The 23,939-nt window shown below is 44.4% G+C and overlaps 1 protein-coding gene across 4 annotated transcripts in view; it reads left to right on the top strand.

Moving 5' to 3' along the window:
* Positions 1–23,939, top strand: part of VWA7 (von Willebrand factor A domain containing 7) — a 51,236-nt gene that overhangs the window by 20,656 nt on the left and 6,641 nt on the right. For all 4 annotated transcript variants that reach the window (XM_053298759.1, XM_053298757.1, XM_053298761.1 and 1 more), the window contains exons 9-16: positions 5,024–5,140; positions 5,262–5,441; positions 10,111–10,288; positions 14,160–14,315; positions 15,558–15,650; positions 18,278–18,555; positions 18,740–18,876; positions 20,863–21,031. In XM_053298759.1, coding sequence (XP_053154734.1) covers positions 5,024–5,140; positions 5,262–5,441; positions 10,111–10,288; positions 14,160–14,315; positions 15,558–15,650; positions 18,278–18,555; positions 18,740–18,876; positions 20,863–21,031 — 1,308 coding nt within the window. The remainder of the gene's footprint in view (positions 1–5,023; positions 5,141–5,261; positions 5,442–10,110; positions 10,289–14,159; positions 14,316–15,557; positions 15,651–18,277; positions 18,556–18,739; positions 18,877–20,862; positions 21,032–23,939) is intronic.

Below are 23,939 nucleotides of genomic sequence, written 5' to 3'. Positions count from 1 at the left end.
GCTTCTCTCCATCTCAGTCTTTGTGCTTAGTGATCTGTGACTTTCTGCTGAAAAACAAAGCAATAATGGTGCTTTTAAACACACTTAAAAAAAATTAATCAGAGTACCAGTCTCCTTCAGACTCCACATACTTAATGCTATCACCATGTGCTATGATCATAAGAAGTTTGAGAACTTTCTGCCAGCTGTTCTGGAGGAGTTGTTTCTTTCCATGTTGATCCCTAGGGAGGGATAATCCAATTTAAATTGGACATTTCTGACTAAAATCCTACCTGATCTGATAGTCTAGGAGGGGACAGTATACCATCTTGATTGTCTAATTGGATCCAGCTTTTCTCTTATTCACAGGACTAGTAAATATTCAATTATTTTTCTACTGGCAGATGAGGTCTGTTGACCGGGTAAAGTCATTTTGTGTAGGTTACACTTATAGGAAAGTTCAATAAATTAAATTTAAAAATCAATTTCCTATATTAATGAGCTTACAAAAAAAAAGTAAAAGAACAGTTTGAAATTTGTAGGATGTTAAACTTCAAACATAATTCATTTTATTGAATAATGACCATATATGGTAAATTTATATAATAGTTAATTTGAATCTGAGAAAGATCTTCTACCTATCTTGGTCATTATGTCATTTGGAATTATTGATCTGATTATTAAAAATCTGGGAACAATCACAGTTAAAGTGATGGTTTTCAGTATTTCTTCCCAAATACAAAAGAATTCATGTAAACCTTTCCCCAAGCATAATCTGGTGCAAAACATAGTGCATTCAGCTAATTTCAGTGACAAGACTGTGTATGCAAAAGTTGGTATCTGTAGATTATTGGGAAGTCAAACTTTATTTTGCACAAACATAAAAACAAATTCTTTAAAATATGTAATAGACTTTACCATAGCTGGGGTGGCTGGGTCTGCGCTTGGATTTTCTGCCTCATCTGCACATATAGCATGCTATATTGAGAGAGCGCTGCCATGATCTTTGGCAGCTTAGAGTGTTTTCACACAAGCAGTTTAAAAGTGGCATTTCTTCAGAATTGCTTCATAATGTGAATTCTACCTTGGCCAGCTTGCTAATTTACATTACAAATGTCTCCCCTCTCCTTTCTCTTCTGCATTAATAGGTCAGACATTAACATAAATAGCATGGAAGGGGCCCAGTGTGGCTTTCAGCTTCCTTTTGAAAATGGCCTTAAAGCTACAATGCTCTTCCCACCCCCACTCCCACACCAACTCCTTGCTATAGTTTTGTAGAGTTCCTTTAATCCCCTGCTTAACTGGGCAATGAGACACTTTTGAAAGTGGTGATTCTCTTATATTTAGCAGGGTGAGTGAAACTGGCCCTATTCATCCCCAACGCACATCCCTCCAGTGGCTGTTGTTGGTGTCTGCCTTATTTTCTTTTTGATTGTGGGGCCTTTGTGGACAGGGAACTATTTTCTCATTATTTTTTCCTTATTGTGATGCTTTTTCTATGTAAACCTCTATAATGAGCATCTTTAGGATGGATACCTTGCAACTGTAACTCTGTTTAGTATAATAAGTTTCAAAGTGGAGGCCTGAGATAAAATGAATTGAGGTTAAATAACTCCTTAGGCACCCTGGTTGCAAAAAACTATACTCTAAAAGTCTTTCAGTTAGTACCACTCCATCCAGGTTAGTTAGTACCACCCCATCTCAGATACCAGTGGCTGTAATAGCCAGATGAGGAGAAAGGTCTGTGTCTGTTGGCTGTAATTTACTTTCTTTTAACGTTGATGTTTTTGTTTGCATGCCACCTTGAGGTCAAAAGGCAGCCTAAAAATGCAATAAATATTGCTTGACTGGTGCCCTTAGATAGACCTGTCCCTGTAATATAGAATCAACTATGGTACAAGTGTGGTGAAATAATCCTTTTCATCTTTTTGGAGTGTATGATGATCTCATGCACAGCTGTTGAGTGTACTTATACCACCCAAAACTAAGTTGCCTTATACGGAGTCAGAACATTGGTCCATGTAGCATGGTGTGCTGTGTATTCTGACTGGCCATTGCACTCCAGAACCGTTTCTGTTCACTTGCTCCCCGATATCCTAACCAGAGATGCCAGGGTTGTATCTAGGACCACCTTCTTGAAAAGCATGTGCTTTACCACTAAGCTATGGCCCCTCAATGTCCTGTAGGGCAGGGGTGTCAGACTCAATTGGGTGGTAGGCTGGATTTCATTTGAATGCACTCGGGGGGGGGGCCCACGCATAGCCTCCCAAGACTTTCTGCCACCTCATGCCCGCCTTGTTCCACCTTCTGTCTTTCTGCTCCTCCTCCATCTTTCATTCTTTTCCTTTCTTCCTCCCTCCCTTGCCCTGTCACTTAAATTAGCAGAATGCACTACTTTGTACACCAGAATATGCTCAGGGAAATTTTAAATATCTTGGGGGGGGGAGGTATTTTTAGAAGAAATTCTGAACATAACCATATTTTAACTGTTGTTCTCAACAGACTTGATAATCAGATCAATTCCAAAACAATATAATGCCCCAAGAAAAACAGAACCCCTCTTCCCCCCCCCATCCCTTATCCTTTACTCACCCTTCCTTATTTCTCCTCCCGTCTCTTTCTTTCACTCTCTTCCTTCCTTCCTCCCCTCTTCCCTCCCTTGCCCAAAGAAAAAGTGCTCCATGTTGTCTTCTGACTTGGTCGTCATCGTTGTCCTCCCCTCTTCCTCTCCAGGGCTAATGCTTTGCTTACTGAAAAGCCTGCCATGAGGGAAGAGGAGGCAGAGAGTGACAGCGGCAGAGGAACGGAGCAACTAATGGCTTCTACTGTGGAACGCGGGGTGTGGGGAGAGAGCAGAGGCGCTCTTACCCTTGGACTTTGGGAACCCGGTCCATAGCCTCCAAAGGCCCAGGGGGCCCTCCTACCACTGCCCCACAGTGCCGAACTGCGGTGCCGAACACTTCAAGAATTCAAGCCACCATGTGCGTGGCCAGGGGGGTGGGAGGTGAGCCGAGCAGCCTCCCCCACCCCCGTGGTGGCATCGGCAGGCGGAGCAGCCACTGGGCCTGACAGTTCAGCCCAGCAGCCTTTGAGAACTGCAACTCTGGCCTGCCTGCACAGTGAGAATAGAGTGTCGCAAGCCAGTGATGTCAAAGGCTTGCAACACTCTATTTTCTTTATTTTGTTGTTAAATTTATATACCGCCTTTCATTAAAAACAATCCCAAGGGGGTTTACAAAAGTTTAAAAAAAATACAATAAAATGAACAATAAAAAAATATTAAACTTAAAATATGAAACAAATCTGATTTAAAATATATAAAATACAAACATAAAAAACTATACGCTGGTAAAAACACACAGAAGCCGCAACAGAAACAACCATGTAAAGGCCTGGATAAAAAGCCAAAATCTAACAAGCGTAGACTCTGGTGCGCCGGAGCTTCCTCACAGTTCTCAAGGGCCACTGGACTGAACGGTCAGGCCCAGTGGCCGCTCCCGCTCCACTTGCCCACACCACCATGGGCGTGGGGGAGGCCTGCTCGGCTCACACCCCGGCGGCCACGTACATGCTGGTTTGAATTCTTGAAGTGTTTGGTGCTGCAGGGCAGCAGCAGGGTGGGGTGATGGCAGGAGGCCCCCCTTAACTTAATTTTAATTCCCGGGGGGTGGGCCTCCAGAGTCCTTCAGGTCTGGGCAACAAAATTGCCTAGGTGTGTTGCCAGTCCGTTGCAGAAAAATAGGTGTATTTTCCCGTTGTGGGAGTTTGAGATTCTGGGGATTGTTGTTTTGTATTATTTATATTTATATTTATATTTATTTATTTAAAACAAATATTTATACCCTGCCCCTCCAGTGCACTGTTGTATCCCTGTTGTAGCATGTAATCTGGAAAGCACCCAGGTAAAGGAGCATACCAGTTGATCTGGAACCAGTTAATTGTTCTGGTTCCATCCAACTAACTGAGCATGGGGAGCAGGATTCAATCAGGATAAAACAGGTGGTATCACACACCCTGCCTAAGAAGCCCTCCCTAGACCCCAGGAATTGTGCCAACTCTCATCCAGTCTCCAGTTTGCCGTTCTTGGGCAAGGTGCTCCAACAGGTCATGATGACTCAACTCCAGGAGTATCTGGATGAAACTGATGACCTAGGTGGATCAATTTTTGTAAATTGTAACCTTTGCTGTAAATAACTGTTCTATAAGTTATTAAACTTGCAATTTTGTTGTATTGAAACAGCAGAAAATTTTGTTAGATTTTTAAATTGATTTTCTTGGTTTGATTTTTGAGTAGTAATGTGTTGGGAGATTGCGCCAAAAATTTGTGATGTGTTTGAACTTACAGAGCATTGCACTCATTGATTCAAAACACCTGCACTTTCTAAAATAGAGGTTTTATAAAAGCAGGACGTGGAAGTTGATTCAGCTAATTACAATATATAGCAATGTTGCTTTTGCAGCATAACAAGACTGAAGATTAGATTAGAAGTCCCCCTCCTCCCGAAAACCTGAAGCCAGAGCTACTTCTGGGGCTTGGTTTAAAGGCACATGATGACTAACTGGACCAAGAGGCACCTTTCAAAGTGGTGATTCTCTTGTATTTAGTAGGGGGAGAGCAGATCACCCTATCCAACTCCAGCACAGCATTTGCTGGCATGAATGTGTGTAAAATGTTGAGCCCTTGGGGACAGGAAGCCATCTTTATTCTTTTTCTGTGTAAATGGCTTTGAGAATTTTGCTAAAGTGATATATCAGGTTGATATTTATTTAAATAATGTTAATAATAAATTTTAATATTTATAATTAATATTTAATAATGACAATAATAATATTGATATAATAGTAGGACTATTAGGAAACCCCTTTGGCTGTTGTCATGGCCAAATTGTAAACCACCGTGAGTTTAATTGTAAACCGCCCTGATCCATTTTGGAAGGGCGTTATACAAATCAAATAAATAATAATAAAATAAAATAAATGGCTAACAGGCCAGATGCTGCACTAGGTAGAGTGATGTGAATTTCACTTTTGTCCTCTTCTCCAGCTTGCCCTCCAGAACTCGCCCCCGTATTCTGAGATCTTTGTCTTTACTGATGCATCAGCTAAAGATGCTCATCTCAAGAACAGCGTGGAAGCCCTCATCCGGGAACAGAAATGCAAGGTTGGCTGGGGCATAAATGTCCCCCCTCCCCCACTTGGTGGCGATTTTTTACAAACTGTACTGTTGAAACAATGTTAAGACACTCTCCCAAAGAAGGACGCAATGCTTCTTCCTTCTTCAGGTGACTTTCCTAATCACAGAAGATCCATCCAGGACCCGGGTGAAACGGGAAACACTTGCTCCGGACCGATTCAGTCTCTACATAAGCCTAGCTCACAGCTCGGGTGGCCAAATCATTTTTACAGACAACGAGAACATCAAGCGTATGGTTGAGATTGTTGGCGAATCCACCATATCTACGGTACAGAGGAGGGGGGATACTCTTTTCTGTGTGTGCTGTTCTTATTTGTCTGCTTTTGAGGGTTAGGATATCTGACTGGTCAGCTAACCAAGACAACTTTGGGCCAGTCAAATGCAAATAATAGAATGCATACTTCTATTATTCATCTCTTCATCTTAGTGACATGTTGTTCTTTCCATTAGCATTAACTGAACTTCTAACTGAACAAAAGAGGCAGCTTTTTCAAGTGGCAATCCTCTTTATTTAGCAGGAGGAGAGCAACTGGCCCTATCTATCCCCAGCACAGCATCCCTTCAGTGGCTGCTGGTGTATCTTATGTTTCTTTTTTTAGACTGTGAGCCCTTTGGGTACAGGGGGCCTATTTATTTATACATACATACATACATACATGTCAGGCCTGCACAACATCTGGTCCACGGGCCACATCCGGCCCGCAAGGCCGTTTTTTTTGGCCCGCCACTCGCTCCTGCCCACTCGCCTCTCTGGCAACTGCTGCTGCCTTTATCTCCCCGAGCCCTCCACAGGGATCACTTTCCCACTTGCAGGCTAGCTTCTCTCTAGTTACCTCCGAGCACCTTGGCTGCTGCCGGGGCAGGAGCTTCCTGGAAACGAAGGCGATTTCAGAGCATGCATGCACCCTCGTTTCCAGGAAGCTCCTGCCCCGGCAGCAGCTGAGGTGCTCAGAGATATCTAGAGAGAAGCTAGCCTGCAAGTGGAAAAGCAAGCCCCATAGAGGGCTTGAGGAAATAAAGGCATCCCTAGCTGCCAGAGAGGCAGGCGGCTGGGGGGATGCAAGCCCTGAGGAGGGCTTGGGATGTAAAGGCAGCCGTAGCTGCTGGAGAGGCAAGCGGGCTGGAGAGGTGAGCAGGCTGGGGAAGCGAGCCCTGAAGTGAAGGAAAACACACACACCAATTTCTTCCCCCACCCCAACTAGACTCTCCCTGTCCTCAGAAGCAGGACAGAATCCCAGAATAGGTCAATGGACGTCAGTGCCGTCTGTGCTGGTCAACAAAGATGCAGAGTTTTTAAAGGAAAGGGCAGAACCCCCACACAGGTCAGCCCCACTGACGCCTCTCTCTCCCTTGATCCTCTGTCCCCCCCCCTTTCATCTCGCCAAGCCTGCCCCCATCTTCTTCCTCTTTCTTTTTCTCGTAAAGCTTGAACCTTCTCCCCTCTCCCTCTCTCATCAAAGCCTGCTGCTCCATCTTCTTTCTTTCCTCTTCTCTCTCTCTTGCCAGCGCTCCTTCCACATGCAAGCAATTTAAAGTTCGAGAAATGTTGTCAATGGTTCTCCCTCCCTCCACGCCTCTTCTCTAGCCTGCCCCATCCCCTTTTCCTCTTTATTTCTCTCTCCGTCTCCCTCTCATTAAGCCTCACCCATCCCCTTTCTCTCTCATCTTCCACACTGGTGGGGTTTGTTGTGAGGGATCAAAAAGTATGTGGTGAAAAAGAGAAAAACCTCTTTTTTCCCCTTATCATCCCACTGGACGTTCCATGTTAAGTGGGATGATTTGGCAAAGCTGGAAAAGAAGAGCTATGCAGTTTATCATTGTGTATTTTGTACAGATTGTATTGTATTTATGTTTTTTATTAAAATTTTAATTGAATTCAATTTAATTTAAATTAAACTTGGCCTGTGAGAACTTCACAAGTTAAATTCTAATTAAATTCATTTAAATTAATTTCACTCTAATTTTAATCAATTAATTAATTAACTTATATTAAGTGTTACTTTAATAATCAGTGCCGTAAAAATTGTCCTCGGCCCCCACAAGCCACTTCACTGTTGGTTTCAACCCACCAGGGCATTTGAGTTGTGCACCCCTGAGCTACGTAAACTACTTTGGGGACTTTTGTTGAAACACGGTATATAAATATTTGTCATATTCGTAAATCTCACACTTTGTTTAACCATAGAAGTCCTGGAGGCATATGAACCATTAATCTTCATTCAGCTTTCTCTTTTTTTGTTGTCTTAACACATCTTGATATTTCTATCATCTTATTATTTCTAAAATTAATTCCTTTCTTTCTCCAGACGTGACCAAGCTTCCTTTCTCATCATAATGCTCTCCATTTTCATTGTCTTCCATTTTGGGGTTGGACTAGATCAGGGGTGTCAAACTCAATTGGGGGATGGGATGGGTTTTTTTCTGGTGGACCTCCAGGGACTGCACATAGCCTTACGCCACCTTCTGTTGCCTCTCATAAGAACAGCCCTGCTGGATCAGGCCCAAGGAGGCCCATCTAGTCCAGCATCCTGTTTCACACAGTGGCCCACCAGATGCCGCTGGAAGCCACAGGAAGTAGTTGAGGGCATGCCCTCTCTCCTGCTGTTACTCCCCTGCAACTGGGACTCAGAGGCATCCTGCCTTTGAGGCTGGAGGTGGCCCTCCGACTAGTAGCCATTGATAGACCTCCCCTCCATGAAGTTATCCAAATCTTTCTTAAAGCCATCCAGGTTGTTGGCTGTCACCACATCTTGTGGCAGAGAATTCCACAAGTGGATTATGCGTTGTGTGAAAAAGTACTTCCATTTATTGGTCCTAGATTTCCTGGCAATCAGTTTCATGGGATGACCCCTGGTTCTAGTGTTATGTGAGAAGGAAAAGAATTTCTCTCTCTCCACTTTCTCCACACCATGCATGATTTTATAGACCTCTATCATATATCGGGGAAGGCTCGGGGTCAGAGGAAGGAGCTCGCCTGCCTTGGTTTTTTCTCCCTCTTTCTCTCACTCTCTTCCTCCCTCCCTTGGCCTGCCACTTAAATGAGCTCAATATGCCACTTCTTACACCAGAATATGCTTGGTGAAAACTTAATCAATATATTTTTGGTAGCTCTTTGAAGAAATTCTGAATATCATACTTCCCAGTTAACTATGAATACCAAATTTTGCATGAACAATCCTGCCACTTAAATTAGCTGACTGCACCACTTTTAATACTAGAATATATGCTCAAAGATTTTTTTTCTATTTTTCAGGGGGAAAATTGAATATATTTTAACTGTTATAGTTCTCAATAATTTTTAACACTCAGTCACCTCAATGACTCAAAAGAACATCATGCCAAAGAAAAGCAGAACCTCTCTTTCCCCCTCCCTTGGCCTCCTCTAACTCCATTCACCCTGACCTCTACCTTCTTCCTCCTTCACAGAGTTTGCCTCCCTCTTTCTCCTTAGTTTATGTTCCCCGCCAGGCACACCGTTGGTGCTCTGTGGTGGGAGAGGAGAAAGGAAGGAGCAGCCCCCCACACACACACCCCAGCGTGCCATTGGTGCGGTGCCCTGGGAAGGAGAGAGGAAGGCTCCGGGTCAGAGGAAGGAGCTCCATGCAGCTGGCGGGAAAGGAGCGGCTTGTGGTGGGAAAGGTTCAGTTCACCTCCCCCCAACCCCAGGAGTGGGAGCAGAGCAACCCAGTATGGCGGGGACGGGTGGGAGGTGAACTGAACCTTCCTCTGCGGAAAGCTGCTCCTTCCTCTGCCCTGATCTTGCCTGATTTGATCTCCCTGGACTAGATGGCCTAATAGATCCCCACTTTTTTGTGTTAGGATTTTAAGAATCCTATCTCTCCTATTTAAATCACTTCATTTATATGAAGATACCAGTGTTGCCTTACATCAGGTCAGATTATTGGCCCATATTTTGGCCCCTTTTGGCTCTCTAGAATTTCAGACAGGGTATTATCCTGAAGACGTATCTATTTCCCCAGGCTTTTCACTGAAACGGAAATTTTTAAATTTTAATGTGTTTATTATTTTTTATCTTCTTATGAATTTTAAATGTTCTGTATTTTATATATTACGTTTTAATTCAGTACACCACCTAGAGATTTCTATATTAGGTGGTAATATAAATTCACCTAATAAATACATAAATAATTCCCATCCCTACCTGGAAATGCCAGTGATTGAACCTGAGACCTTCTGCACAGCAAGCAGATGCGCTCCCACGGAGCTTCAGCTCAATTCCATCTTCACTTGCTCCTCCTTAACACTCGTGTCTTCTTCTCTGTATTCTCTGACATTTTCTCCATCCTTCTGATACATGTCTCTAAACCACACATGTCTGCTCTCTTTTTCTCGCAGTCCTTGTCTTTTTGGATTCTCTTGCTAAGATTGGTTTGCTCTTTTGAGTATAACTCTCTATTTCTTCCCACTCCACCCCCCCCCGCCCCATCCCCCAGATGTCTTGTCAGTGCTTTGGCTATTGACCATTTGGGCAGGGTCCTTTGTGATTTTTGGTTTCTAACTGTAAGTGCCTATATAACACTTTTAGCTGCTGTTAAGAGAAAACATTAGTGTTTGCCCCATTTACTGAATAACTCCTCTGCTATTTCCTAGTACTAAGGATTTAGAAGAATCAGACAAAGCCTAGCTGATCATCCCTTTAATGAACTCCTAACCCCTCTTTTTATTTCACACAAATTCTCTAAATTTCCCAGAGATCTCTAGATGATTTGTCATTTAATAAGAAACTCAAATCCTGTTCTACGGTGACACATCTTTAAGGCTATTTTGGAACTCTTAAGTCACCCTAGAAAGCACTGTTTAACCTTTTTGGCCCCCAGACGGCTACAAATTCCAGTAATCTTGCTCCTTCAAATTCCACACACCTTCATTTCCCTCCCACAAATAAATTTGAATTGATGTCAGGGAATTATTTCCAGGTGACCCTCTTTCGCCACCAGAAAGGCAGCATCTTCAGCCATAAGGGTTCTCGGAAAAGGACAAAGAAGCAAGCCACACCACTGGAGCATCACCGGTTCTGGATTGACAGCATGGTGGAGAAAGTGGTTGTGACCATCCAGGGTGCCATTCAGGACTTCAGCATCATAAATCCTAAAGGTAATAATCGTGTATTTTCTACCTCCTCATTCTTAAAGTGGATTGTCTTCATTAGAAACATTGCTTTGAGTCCCTTGCAGAGGGTAGAAAATCAGGGTGCATGGTAAATAAAATATTATTTGAAAGGCAGGGTAAAAACTGTTCAAAAACATACAGAACCTATGAATTGGGAATGAACATCCTATGGGACATTCATCTAATGCTGCCAATGCCAATATGAGGAAGACCTTAGGAAGGTTCAAGCCTCTCTACATCTAGATTTTGGCTGGTGCTCCAAGATGGGACATAACAATGCACAGGATTTATGTGGCATTTTCACAAAGTGCTCAAAGCACTGCTTGTACACTTTATTTCAGTAAACATTTGCAACCCCATACAACTTGTGACCCACCCAGGTAAACACAGCCTTCTAACGGTGGGTTCCAGTTGGCCACATGCTTGACTTGTCTCGGTCTTTCTGCTATCCCAGGTAGACAACACAGACAGGCTGGTGAGTCTCTGATGGCCTGCATTCACCTGGATGAATCAAAAGTTATGCAAGCCCCTAAAGGGACAGAAATGGTGCATCCTTTTTCATTGATAATTGGAGGAGAGGAAATGGTATAAAACTAACAGGGGAGTAGATTTAAGTTAAGCATTTCTAAAGAGCTTCAGAACTATGTCAGCATTTCCCCAAATAAACTCCTTAAGAACTCTTAATATAAGAACAGCCCTGCTGGACCAGGCCCATGGCCCATCTAGTCCAGCATCCTGTTTCACACAGTGGCCTGCCAGGTGCCACTGGGAGCCTACAGGCAGGAGTTGAGGGTATGTCCTCTTTCTGGCTGTTACTCCCCTGCAACTGGTATTCAGAGGCATCCTGCCTTTGAGGCTGCAGGTGGCCTATAGCCCTCCGACTAGTAGCCAGTGATAGACCTCTCCATGAAGCTATCCAAACCCCTCTTAAAGCCATCCAGGTTGTTGGCTGTCACCACATCTTGTGGCAGAGAATTCCACTAGTTGATTATGCATTGTGTGAAAAAGTACTTCTGTTTGCTTGTCCTAAATTTCCTGGCAATCAATTTCACTCATTCTCTCATTCAATTTTGATTTCTATACCACCCTTCCAAAAATGACTCATGCTGGTTTACAAAGAGAAATAACAAACAAATAAGACGGAACCCTGTCCCCAAAGGGCTCACAATCTAAAAAGAAACATAAGATAGACACCAGCAACAGTTACTGGAGGTACTGTGCTGGGGGTGGATAGGGCCAGTTACTCTCCCCTTGCTAAATAAAGAGAATCACCACATTAAAAGGTGCCTTTGCCAAGTTAGTGGGGGGGGGGATTTCATGGGATGACCCCTGGTTCTAGTGTTATGTGAGAGGGAGAAGAATTTCTCTGTATCCACTTTCTCCACACCATGCATGATTTGATAGACCTCTATCATGTCTTCTAAACTAAAAGCCCCAAGTGGTGTTGCCTTGCCTCATAAGAAAAGTGCTCTAGGCCACTGATAATCTTGGTTGCCCTCTTCTGCACCTTTTCCAGTTCTACAATGTTGTTTTTTTACATGTGATGACCAGAATTGTACGCAGTACTCCAGGTGTGGCTGCACCATAGGGCATTATAATATTAGGAGTTTTATTTTCAATCCCCTTCCTAATGATCCCTAGCATGGAATTGGCCTTTTTCACAGCTTACTCGAGCTGTCCATGAGGACCCCAAGATCCCTCTCCTGGTCATTCATCGATAGCTCAGATCCCATCAGCATATTCTCGAAGTTGGGGGTGTTTGTCCCAATGTGCATCACTTTATACTTGCCAACACTGAACCGCATTTGCCATTTTGTCACCCACTCACCCAGTTTGGAGAGATCCTTTCGGAGCTCCTCACAATCTGTTTTGGATTTCACTACCCTAAGAGTTTGATATCATGTGGAAATTTGGCCACCTCACTGCTTACCCCTGCTTCTAGATAATTTATGAATAAATTAAAAAGCACTGGTCCAAGTACAGGTCCCTGGAGGTCCCCATTTCTTACTTCCCTCCATTGGGAAAACTCTCCATTTATCCATATCCTCTGTTTCCTGTCCTTCAACCAGTTAGCAGTCCACACATGTACTTGTCCCCTTATCCCATGACTGCTAAGTTTCCTCAAGAATCTTTGATGAGGAACTTTGTTGAAAGCTTTTTGGAAGTCCAGGTATATAATATCAACTGGATCACCTTGATCCACACACTTGTTGACACTCTAAAAGAACTCCAAGAGGCTCATGAAGCAAGATTTCCCTTTGCAGAAGCTATGCTGGTTCTCTCCCAGCAGGGCCTGTTTTTCTGTTTGCTTTACAGTTTTATCCTTGAGGATGCTTTCCATCAATTTGCCTAGAACGGACGTTACGCTAACTAGCCTGTAATTTCCCTGATCGCCCCTGGATCCCTTTTTAAAAATCGGTGTTACATTTGCTGCTCTCCAGTCCTCCGGTACAGAGCGCAATTGCAGGGCTAAGTTAGATATATTTTGGCAAGGAGGTCGGCAATTTCACATTTGAGTTCTTTAAGGACTCTTGGATTGAAGCCATCTGGCCCTGGCAATTTGCTAGTCTTCATTTTTTCCAGACAGTTTAGAACATCAACTCTTGGCACTTCTGTCTAACTCAGTTCTCTAGCCTCCATCCCCAGAAAGCCTGGTTCAAGAACAGGTATATGTTCAGTATCCTCTGCCGTGAAGCTATATGCAAAGAACTCATTTAGCTTCTCTGCAACCTCCATATACTCCTTAATAATCCCTTTCACACTCTCATTGTTTAACGGTCCAACTGTCTCCCTGGCAGGTTTCCTGCTTCTGATATATTTAAAGAAGTTTTTGTTCTCCTTGATGCTTTTAGCTAAATGTTTCTCAGACTCTCTTTTCGCCTCCCTTATTGTCACCTTGCATTTCTTTTGCCAGAGTTTGTGTTCCTTTCTGTTCTCGTCATCTGGACAGGCCTTCCAATTTCGGAAGGAAGTCTTCTCCTTGATGGTTTCTTTGACATTACCAGTTAGCCATGCTGGCTTCCTCCTGGACTTAGTGGTACCTTTCCTCCTTCTGAGTATACATTCTAAATGGGCTTCTAGTATTGTGGTTTTGAGTAAACTCCATGCATTCTGAAGTGATTTTCCCTTTCAGCTTTCTTTTCACCATCTCATTTTGGAGAATTTTCTTCTTCTGAAATTCAAAGTGTCTGTGTTAGACTTCCTTGGTGATTCTCTCCCTACATGTATGCTGAATTTGATCGCACTATGGTCACTGATCCCTAAGGGGTCGATGACACTGACCCAGAGAGAAGGTGACCTGGGACTTAATCATGAGTGGCACCCAGGACCTGGTGCGTGATGCACCAGATCCTGGCTGCCACTCAGGATTAAGTCCCAGGTCGCCTTCCCTCTAGTTGGTTCCAAGGCCAACTGTTCTAAGGCACAGTCATCTAGCGTATCTAGAAATCTGACCTCTTTGTCATGACCTGACTATGAATTTACCCAGTCTATGTGTGGGTAATTGAAGTCACCCGTTATTACTGCCCTGCCTCTCCTTGACGCCTCCCTGATTTCCTCTTGTACACAGTGTTCTTGAGAAAATGCTCTGTTGGTATCTGCCATAGGCAATTTAGGTACAGAACCAGGACTGGCCTACACTGCATAAGAACAGCCCTGCTAGATTGGGCCCAAGGCCCATCTAGTCCAGCATCTTGTTTTGCACAGTGGCCCACCAGATGCCTCTGGGAAGACTGGCAGCCAAAAGAGTCTCTTACTAGAAGTGGGAGCGTTTTTAGGTCTAGTGTATTTAGTATTCTGTTTAATTCAGTTCTTGCTTCTTACAGTAGCAATGTTCTTCCTATAACTTTCCCTACAGGTATATCTCATGCTACAGCATCAACAACTCAGAGCTCCTTAGCAACGGTCCAGTCCATTGGAGGCATCTACAGAGTGTTCCTTTCTTCCTCGGTCCTTGCTGGAGAATGGACATTGGCGCTCCAGCCCAGAGGCCACTACTCTGTGCACATACAGGGTGAGAAAAGGGTGGACCTAAGCAGATCATAATCCTGTCCCCACCCCCTCTTCCTAACATGAATATTTATACATTTGCATTCATGTGCCTAGGACAGGGGCACGTGTACGATGCTTTACCTTATAAATTGGCAAAAAGATACCTTTTTTTTAGAAGGGAAGAGTCTCTTTTATTTTAATTACAATAGTATTTTTAAAATTATAAATATTGTATGTAATAAAAATATATAAATGCTTATTTATTTGCATGTATATACTGCCTTTCAACAATAACAACCCTACAAAAATAGCAAAAGAATAGAGAAATGGCTTCCCCTTCCCAAAGGGCTCACAATCTGAAGACACAAGTGGTCTGGGCACGAGAAAAGATGTTGTGCTGAATAGGACAGTTGCTCTCCCCCTGCTAAATATTAGAGCCATAACATAACTGGGCAATAGGCACCTTTTAACAGGGGTTATTGCCCAGACAGCAGCAACTGTCCCTATTCACCCCCAGCATAACATCCTTCCCAGTGAATACTGGTGGTGTCTCCCTTGTGGTGATGGTGGTGGTATTGTTGGTTTTTAGATAGTTCAAAGGGACTCGCAATCTTCTCATTCCTTTTGCTATGCACATGGCTATGAGAACTTCATTTCTGTTGCAAAGTAGTATATCAATTTTATTTTATTTTTTAAATAATGTACCCATCATTAGTCTAATCTGTGGGAATGTTGCAAGATCCTTAAGCTCTTGGATGAATTGATCAGACATGTGATTACTTCAGTAATTGGATGGTTCATTGTGAAGTTCGGTCCTCCAGTGCCTGGTGGATTGTTTCCATACTGGGGCCTTTTAGTGCTGCTTTTCTGCAGTTGGCGGGAAGTGGATTTCAGTGGTGGTTCCACATGGCATTTATTATGCCGTGTGTGTGCATTTCTCATATATATAACACATACATACATATGGAATATAGTGCTATAATATACAGAAATAGGTGGGAGGACAACCCTGAAAATTTTAGAATTTTCAAGAATCTGGTAATGACATTATCTGGATTCTCCATGAAACGTGAGTGAACAAACGAAGATAATTCTAATCTGGACCAAACACCTAGTGTGAAAGCATCGGGGAATAGAAAGGCTTTATTGGATCCCAGGCTGCCTTCCTGAGCGGCAGCAACTGACTTCCCTGGGCTCTGCTCCATTATTTGCAGTGAGAGAGCATCACCTTTCAAAAATCTCAAATATTCCTACTAACTTACAGGTCAGAGCACCTTTGACTTCCTCTATTATTTTGCTGTCCCCGTTGATGGACCCCACCCAGGATTCTTTATGATGAACAGTCTCCCCAGGGAAGGTATGTATGGGATCTTTGCCCTTTAGTGAATCAATGTTTGTGGTTTCTCTGTGGGGACCCAAAGTTTGTAGTTTCTCACACACAGTTGGAAAACAGATTTTTATTGGGATTTTACCTTACTACAGAACTTAGAGAAGAAACAGATACAAAACACAGAACTAATTCAAAATAAGTTCAGGTAATGGGGGCAGTCATTTCCTCTGTCCAAACTGTCTCCACATGGAGGGGGGATCTCCCCTTCTGAAAAATGGCTATTGCCCTCAAGCGATTGGTTACCCAGTTCACAGACTGCAGCACACTGGTCTCACTGTCCGTTTTCAGTTCTCTTGAATGCCACAGGCAAATTGCCAGAGCTACATACAAACTGAGAAGTCATACCAGAGAGGTCAGAATTGTCCAGTATTTCACCAAGGTTTCCCCAAATGCCCCTTTTACTAGATTTACATTCTTTATATATATATATTTTTTACAAAACGCATCACCTGATCCCTTGTCTATAGACCTCTTGCGTTTCTCCCCCTTCCCTCAGTTTGATAGGACCTGTGAGTGGTTCTGCCCGAGATAATCTCCTGATATGATTGGCTGCTCAAGTCATGCCAGTTCAAACAGGTAGCCAAGCCAGATGAGCCTGCAGGCGTCTTGTCAAAAAATGCTCAACAGTTTCTATATGGGGTTTCTATTGAGAGAAGGGCTTCCTGTTGACAGTGGATCCTGGAGCACTGCCTACCCTCTAGATCTAACCAGACTGTGTGAGCATTTATGTAATATTCTTGATGGAAAAGCTTCCACCTCAAATCCCACAAGGAAAATGGGATGACTTTATCTTTTAAAAATCCTAATGGGCAATTGAACGGTTGCAAAAAATCCGGGAGGTTTGTCCCAGGGGCGTAACTACCATTAGGCAAGGGGAGGCGGCTGCCTGGGGGCCCCCACGCCTCGAGGGGCCCCCCAGAGGCAAGTCACATGACTCCCCAACACCCGCAGAGCTTTGGTGCCGTGGAAAAGCCAACCCCAAGTTCGGAGCAAAGGCGGCATGCATGCAGCAAAGTCCTTGTCTGCAGAAGCAACTCTGAGCTGGGAGCGCTCTTCCCCATGGGAGGGTGGAGGGACGGGGTTAAAGCGAGGGAGTGGAGTTTTCTAGAGAAGCTGGCATAATGGGGATGCGAGTGTGAGTGCACTGTATATTGTGAAGTGTGTGTGTATCAGCGAGGGGCCCATTTTAAAATTTTGTCTCTGAGCCCACTCCAGCCTTGTTACGCCCCCGGTTCATCCATTTCTGTCTCCTTTCCCGCTCTTGAAAAATGCTTCTTCTAGAATCTTTTGATAGAACACCCTTTTCTTAATTTTCTTTGGATCTGGCTTTTAAAACCATTCCACTTTTTAAATAAAGCATACAGATCACTGAAATAATCTGGAGCAGATTGCTTGATGTGAAGCATCACCTGTGGCGGGTGTTTACCTTCTTCCCACCAGCACCTACCCCACATGCCTTTCCTCCACTGCTTTCTGAAGAAAAACAGCCAGGCAGTGGTTAAATTGGAGGCTTCTCTACCAGCCATAAAATTGGCCTGTGGCACAAAATTAAATGCTAAAAAAAACTGTAAAAAGAGAAAGAAGTCCCAATGGTGGGAAGAACAGACCAGCTCTATCAGTGGGTATATAGGTAATCAATTGTGTCAATGGGAGGGGAAATGGTGCCCAATAAAGATAAAGGGTACTTCCAATCAATGTTCCCTCTAACGGATTCCCAGATGTTGTTGGCTACAATGCCCATAATCCCCAGCTGCATTGGCTTTTGCTTGGGGATTGTGGGGATTGTAGTCAACATCTGGAAATCCCTGTTAGTGGGAGGAGTTCTTCCAATTTTTATTTAGAAGAGCCACTAGTGGTGGAAACACCGCAGCTAAGTTATTGACCATCGGAAGGAGGTATGACCTTAACATACATTGCCTTCTGGTAAAGTGATAATGGCCACTTGTTCCAAAACATTAATTTATCTCACACCTTGATTGCCCACTTTTGCCAGTTTTTGTCACCTCCATGCATCTGTAGGGGGAAAGATGTTAATGGGCGTTAACTTTTCAATAGAGCATAACAGACATCATCACCAAGGGGAGCACTGGAAAGCTCAACTAGGATTTTATTAAATTTAGACAGTGCAGTTGAAATAAATCAAACAGCTTTTTTGAAAATTAAGACAGGAGCCAGAAATGCTGTACTTTATTATTTTTTTTAAAGGGAAAAAAGCCAAAACTTTTTATAATTGCAGACAATTGGAAACAAAAAGGTTTTGCTTGGGCTTGGTTTCCTCCACACAGTTGGGGGTCCATTGGGCTTTGTTTGTTAAAATATACTTTTTGTAACTGTATTTGGGGGTCCCCAAAGTTGATTCCAAAGGGGTATAAAATTATGTAAAATGTTCTTGTGTTGCTTCCATGTTATGACTTGGCCTTAGTCTTCTTTGTGTCACCTGCTTCCTCACAGGCTCTGATACTGGCTTCCTCCTACAATGCCATTTTCTAGCATAATTGCAGGAACACAGAGATTTCCTTATCTGCTCCTTATAACTAGGCTGAGCCAGGGACTGGATGTAGGGCCCAACTTAGCTTCTTTCTTGTTTTAAACAGGCTTGCCCACTTACCTGGTGGTTATGGCAATGGGCTTGAATCGGTCAAAGTCGGGCTCCATTCAGCTACAGGCTGTGAGCTTGGAGGGGAAGAAAGGCAGCCTCGGGGAGCTGAAACTTCAAGGAACCAATAGAAGTGCCCTGTTTACTGCTGAGCTGCCGCAGGATCTGTTGGCCAACAGCAGCTTCTCTGTGGTTCTGCGTGGCATGGACAGTGAGGGTCAAAAAGTGGAGAGAGCCGCTCCTCAAGTTGACACTGCTGTGGGATCCCTGTTGGAGGTGAGATGGGAAGGCCAAGGAGAAGGGAGCCAGGAGACATATCCCTCAGTCCTTGGACTCTGAGGAATAAGCTGTGCTCTATTCTTCCTCCCTCCCCCTGCCATGCACTGGGTGGGGAGGGAGTCCACACTGAGAACTCTGGCTGTAGCCTAAGTTTTGTAACCTGTGCCCTGGTTTGTTCTAGCTGAGCAGGGACACTCCTGTGTTTCCAGGGAAGCCAGTTTCTGTTGCTTGGAAGCTGACAAATCTTGGCTCATCCAAGCTGTATAATCTGGAAGTGAGCTGTGTTCCCCCGTTCCCAGTCACCATCTCCAGTTCCAGGTAATTCAGTTACTCTCCAACACTGGAAGGTGCCAGTTTCTTATGCTGTATCTTGGCATGCTGTGGTCCACTTTCCCCTGCCCCTGATTCACAGGCAGCACGCGGGGAGTGGTGTATATATGTATATATTTCCAGAGGTTGGGAAATGAGACTTCACTACTCAGCATAGTTTGCTGCTTCTTCTCATGACTAGCCTATGACGAATTTAAACAAAACAAAAATATTCCTGTGCGGATTGCAAAGGCAATTCTGTTGCTTTGCAAACAGGAATACATTGTCCTCTTTACAAGGCAACCTCTTTCTTTAAAATGGCAAAAACAGAGTAATTGTGCAGGTTTTCAGCATGGCCAAACCTGAATGGGGTAGATCCACTTGTGCACAGTTCCTATTGACTAGAGCCTGTGATGTTACAAACCCAGTACTCCCACCTTCCAAGCTTCAGAAAGCAGAAAGCCGTTTTGAAACTTAGAGTTTGTAGGCTTGCTGTTTAAAAAAATAAGATGCAGAATGAATGGATAAATGTATATGTGGCACTATTTTGTTGTTGTTGTTAAGGCAGACTGTGTGCTTGAAGTATTCCAGGAAGGACAAGAGTGAACCAGCCCATAGCTACCAAAACTATCAATTCTTGCTTGGTCTACTCAGCTTGTCTCTATCTTCTCATCTACACTAGTTTTTTGTTTTTAAAGTCATGCTTATAGCCATTCTTTCTTCCATTATGGAACAAAAGCTGACATGGGCTTCCTAGGTGGGCACTGACCAGATCCAGACCTCCTTAGCTTTAGCGAAGTTGTTTTCTCATGTGCCTTCAGACTGTGCCCTAAGATACGGACAGACTTTCCATAGCTGGATAATTACCTTTTTGAACTATAGAAGATGAAGTGTAGTTGAGTAGAAGAGCACATGCTTTTTATGCTGAAGGTCCCAGGTTTAATCTTGGCATCTTGAGCTAAGGCTAAGAAAGACCCCTGGCCGAAATCTAAGAGAGCCGCCACCATTGTACGGATATGGACAATAGTGGACCAACAGTGTGATCCAGTAGAAGGCAGTGTCATGCATTCAGAACAGATGAAGGGGGTTTCAGCAAGTTCTTCTGAACTGCCCCAGATGGCCTCCCAGAAGCCACACGCTGACCACCCATGATGTTGCTCTGGCAGTTGTTCTGTGTCTACCATCTACAGGTGAAACTCGGAAAATTAGAATATCGTGCAAAAGTCCATTAATTTCAGTAATCCAAATTAAAAGGTGAAACTGATATATGAGACAGACGCATTACATGCAAAGCGAGATAAGTCAAGCCTTAATTTGTTATAATTGTGATGATCATGGCGTACAGCTCATGAAAACCCCAAATCCACAATCTCAGAAAATTAGAATATTACATGGAACCAAGAAGACAAGGATTGAAGAATAGAACAGTATCGGACCTCTGAAAAGTATAAGCATGCATATGTATTCAGTACTTGGTTTGGGCCCCTTTTGCAGCAATTACTGCCTCAATGCGGCGTGGCATGGATGCTATCAGCCTGTGGCACTGCTGAGGTGTTATGGAAGACCAGGATGCTTCATTAGCGGCCTTCAGCAATTCTGCTTTGTTTGGTCTCATGTCTCTCATCCTTCTCTTGGCAATGCCCCATAGATTCTCTATGGGGTCAGGTCAGGCAAGTTTGCTGGCCAATCAAGCACAGTACACTGTATACTTTTCAGAGGTCCGATACTGTTCTATTCTTCAATCCTTGTCTTCTTGGTTCCATGTAATATTCTAATTTTCTGAGATTGTGGATTTGGGGTTTTCATGAGCTGTACGCCATGATCATCACAATTATAACAAATTAAGGCTTGACTTATCTCGCTTTGCATGTCATGCGTCTGTCTCATATATCAGTTTCACCTTTTAATTTGCATTACTGAAATTAATGGACTTTTGCACGATATTCTAATTTTCTGAGTTTCACCTGTATAACTTCCCCCTTCTCTTCTTTTCAGGCACCATTTAGGCCGTAACCAAACAGCAACGGGACAGATCTCCATGACTGTACCCAATGCTACTGCTCCTGGCTCTGTGATCACCATAACCCTGCAGGCCAATCTTCTCCACCCAGCTGGGGATTCCACTTTCGCCCATATCCACCTGCTTGTGATGCCTCAAACTACAGTGAGTTGGGGAAGGGAGGGGGGCACTAATGGAACTGATATTCCCAAGTGCTGTGATTTTCTGTATTCTTCCTTACCACCACCATTCTATCTCTGTGCAATCAATTCTCTCCTAAAGACATGAATCGAATTGCTGGATCCAATGAAAGATCCATCTCATCTGGGTCTCTGGCTCCAACATGATGAACCAGATTCCTCTGCAGATCTGATCCATCAAAACTTAATGGCAATAGCCATCTTCAGTTGCTTGTCTCTGCAGCATCTAGTGCATTGCCTCTGGACATGGAGAATGAAATTCTCTTGCAGGGAAGAAGTGGTAGCTCAGGTCCTTTGCATGCAGCAAGCCCAGGTTCAATCTCTGGCATCTCCAGGTAGGGCTGAGAGAGCCCCTTGTCTGTGGAGAGCTACTGCCAGTGGGGAGTAGATAAGACTGACCTAGATAGACCAGTCATTTTGCCACTCTGGGCTCCTTGGAGGAAGAGCGGGATATCAATGTAAAAAATAAATTTGACTCTGTAAGGCACCTTCTGTGTTGCTGGGACCAAGGACTCCTCTGGGTTATCCTTCCTGTAAGCGCCAAGGCAGGACAGATAATTGGTTAGTTAAAGGAAGACTCCACCCACTTGAAGCTGAGGGGGATAATCCGCCCTGTTCTTTTCTGTCCTTGAAAGCTCCAGGCAGCCTTTTCTTCACTCTCCTGGTTCCTTAGCCTTTCTCTCTTTCTATTCTGCCAAAAAACCCTTACTGTTTTATTCCTTTACTCTTTATTCCTCTACTGTTCCTTTAAAAAAATTAAATAAATCTATTGTCCATTCCTAACCCCCCACCCTCTCCTTCACTGCCTTTCTTTTCATGCTGCATGAGGCGATTGGGACAGATTAGGTGCTATTTGGTCTGTCTCCCGAAGGGTAGAGGCCCTCACGTGGGCTTTCCTAAGGTTTTGCTGGAGAGCAGGGATTTTTTGCCAGCCACGTCCGCTCTCGAGCCGATCGTGCACCAGGCCGCATTTTGGGCTGAGTCCCTTCCGTCGCCAGCAGCCGCCTCCAGGCCGCTCGTTTGTGCCGACCTTCTGCCACCGCGACCTCTACAGCTGACTGAAGAGCCCCAACCCGCCTCAGAAACAACCACTCCCGGGCCGACCGTCTTGGCTTCTTCTGCGCCCGGCGTGCTTCCCTCATCGCACAACACGGTTCCCTCACCACCAGACACGACGCTCCCGGGAGAGCAGCCGGTTGAGAATAGAAACCGCGCGCCCCAATATCGGCTGACGCGTTTGGCTGCACGGCGACCCAGATCGTCGCTGGAGTGCCATGAGTCCCCTTGCAAGGGCTTCATTATAGGAAAAACGTTCCCCTTAGCCAACCCACCCGCTGCTTCGGCTGAAGTAAGGGCCCTGGGGAAGCAAAAATCCTCTGGTCTCCCTAAGATAGCAGCAGGGACTTCTGATAAGATGGCGCAAGTTTTGGTGGGAAACTCAGGAGATGTCGATGTTTGCCTTCAGTCAACTGCTAATGCATTGCCTTCAGCTAATAGAGGGGTGGAGGCGGGAGATCAGACAGTTCAGCAGGTCTCTGCTATGACTAGTCTACCAAGGTCTGTCCCTCCTGAGTGGCAGGCCTAGTTTAAAAATGCAATAATTGACACACTACATCAGATTAAACCACCAAAGAAACAAAAGGTGTCCAAAAAACGTAAGGGGCAGGCTTCCTCCTCAAAGAGCTCAGAGTCATCTGATCCACCAACTCCCCCTCCTCGTAAGGCTAAGACTAAGCACATTAAGGCACAGAAAAAAAATCAAAAGGTGCCTCTAGGGACCTCCATTCTTCAGAGGAATCAGCCAGAGACTCAGAGGATCCTGATTCTCGCCTCTTCCACCCTTTATTGAGAAAGACACAGGATTTGGGGATGGATCCCATAGGTTATGGGGACTCTGGACTCCAAGAGGACGTTCATGACCCAGATTTTCTCCCTAAGGAAGAGGGAGAATGGTCAGGGGCTGAGGAGTCTGAACCCTGTGCGATATCACAATGCCTTTTTATTGTGGATGATTTCACTCCCCTGATGTCACGGGTGTTTAAAACTATCGGCCTACAGGCGAAAGCGAGCCCTGAGCAGGGTTTGTCTGGAAAAGGGATCTTGTATTCCCTAGGGCGGTCCCCAAGGGCATGCTGCTACCAGTTCCTGAAATGTTTGCTGACAATAAAACAAGGATGGGCTACTCCAGCAGCTAGTAGGAAAAATGTAGCAGCCGCTACTAGATTTTATTCATATCAGCAGGACTATGGGGATCTCTTTAAAATCCCTAACACAGATGCCCCAATTGTACAACTGGTCAGTGGTTCTCTGGTCCCAAAAGATGGGGAGGTAACACTAAAAGATACTGCTGATAAAAAAGCAGAATTGTCATTTCAGAAAGTACATGATAACACTTCACTGACAACACGAGCTGCAACAGCGGCCTCTATGGTGACCAGGGTGTCACTGCTGTGGGTAGATGACCTGTTGAATGACATACCTTCAGACACTGCCAAACTTCAACAGCAGCTTCTAAAAATTCAAAGGCACAAGCCTTTATGACAGATGCCACTTTGGATTCAATTCGCTTTGCCTCACGGGCTTCTGCTGCCACAGTTGTGGGACGTCGTAATATCTGGCTTAAAAGCTGGCAAGTCGACATCACCTCTAAGAAAAACCTGGCCACGGTGGCTCATGATGGCACTAAATTGTTTGGGGATAATGCACTAAAAGACATGCTTGTGGAGTCCAAGGACAAACGTAAAGCTATGCCTGCTGCTCCACGTAAGGCAGATAGGTCATTTTTCAGGAGGCCTTTTCAACAAACTCATACCTCCTTTCGGTCCTTCCGGCCTTTTCAGGGCCGGGATCGGGACTTTAAAGGCCAAAGGCCA

Source organism: Hemicordylus capensis, chromosome 2 (genome assembly GCF_027244095.1).
Source record: "Hemicordylus capensis ecotype Gifberg chromosome 2, rHemCap1.1.pri, whole genome shotgun sequence".
NCBI classification, from domain to species: Eukaryota; Metazoa; Chordata; class Lepidosauria; order Squamata; family Cordylidae; genus Hemicordylus; species Hemicordylus capensis.
The sequence above is the reverse complement of the archived record's forward strand: the minus strand, read 5'-3'. Positions and strand labels throughout refer to the sequence as shown.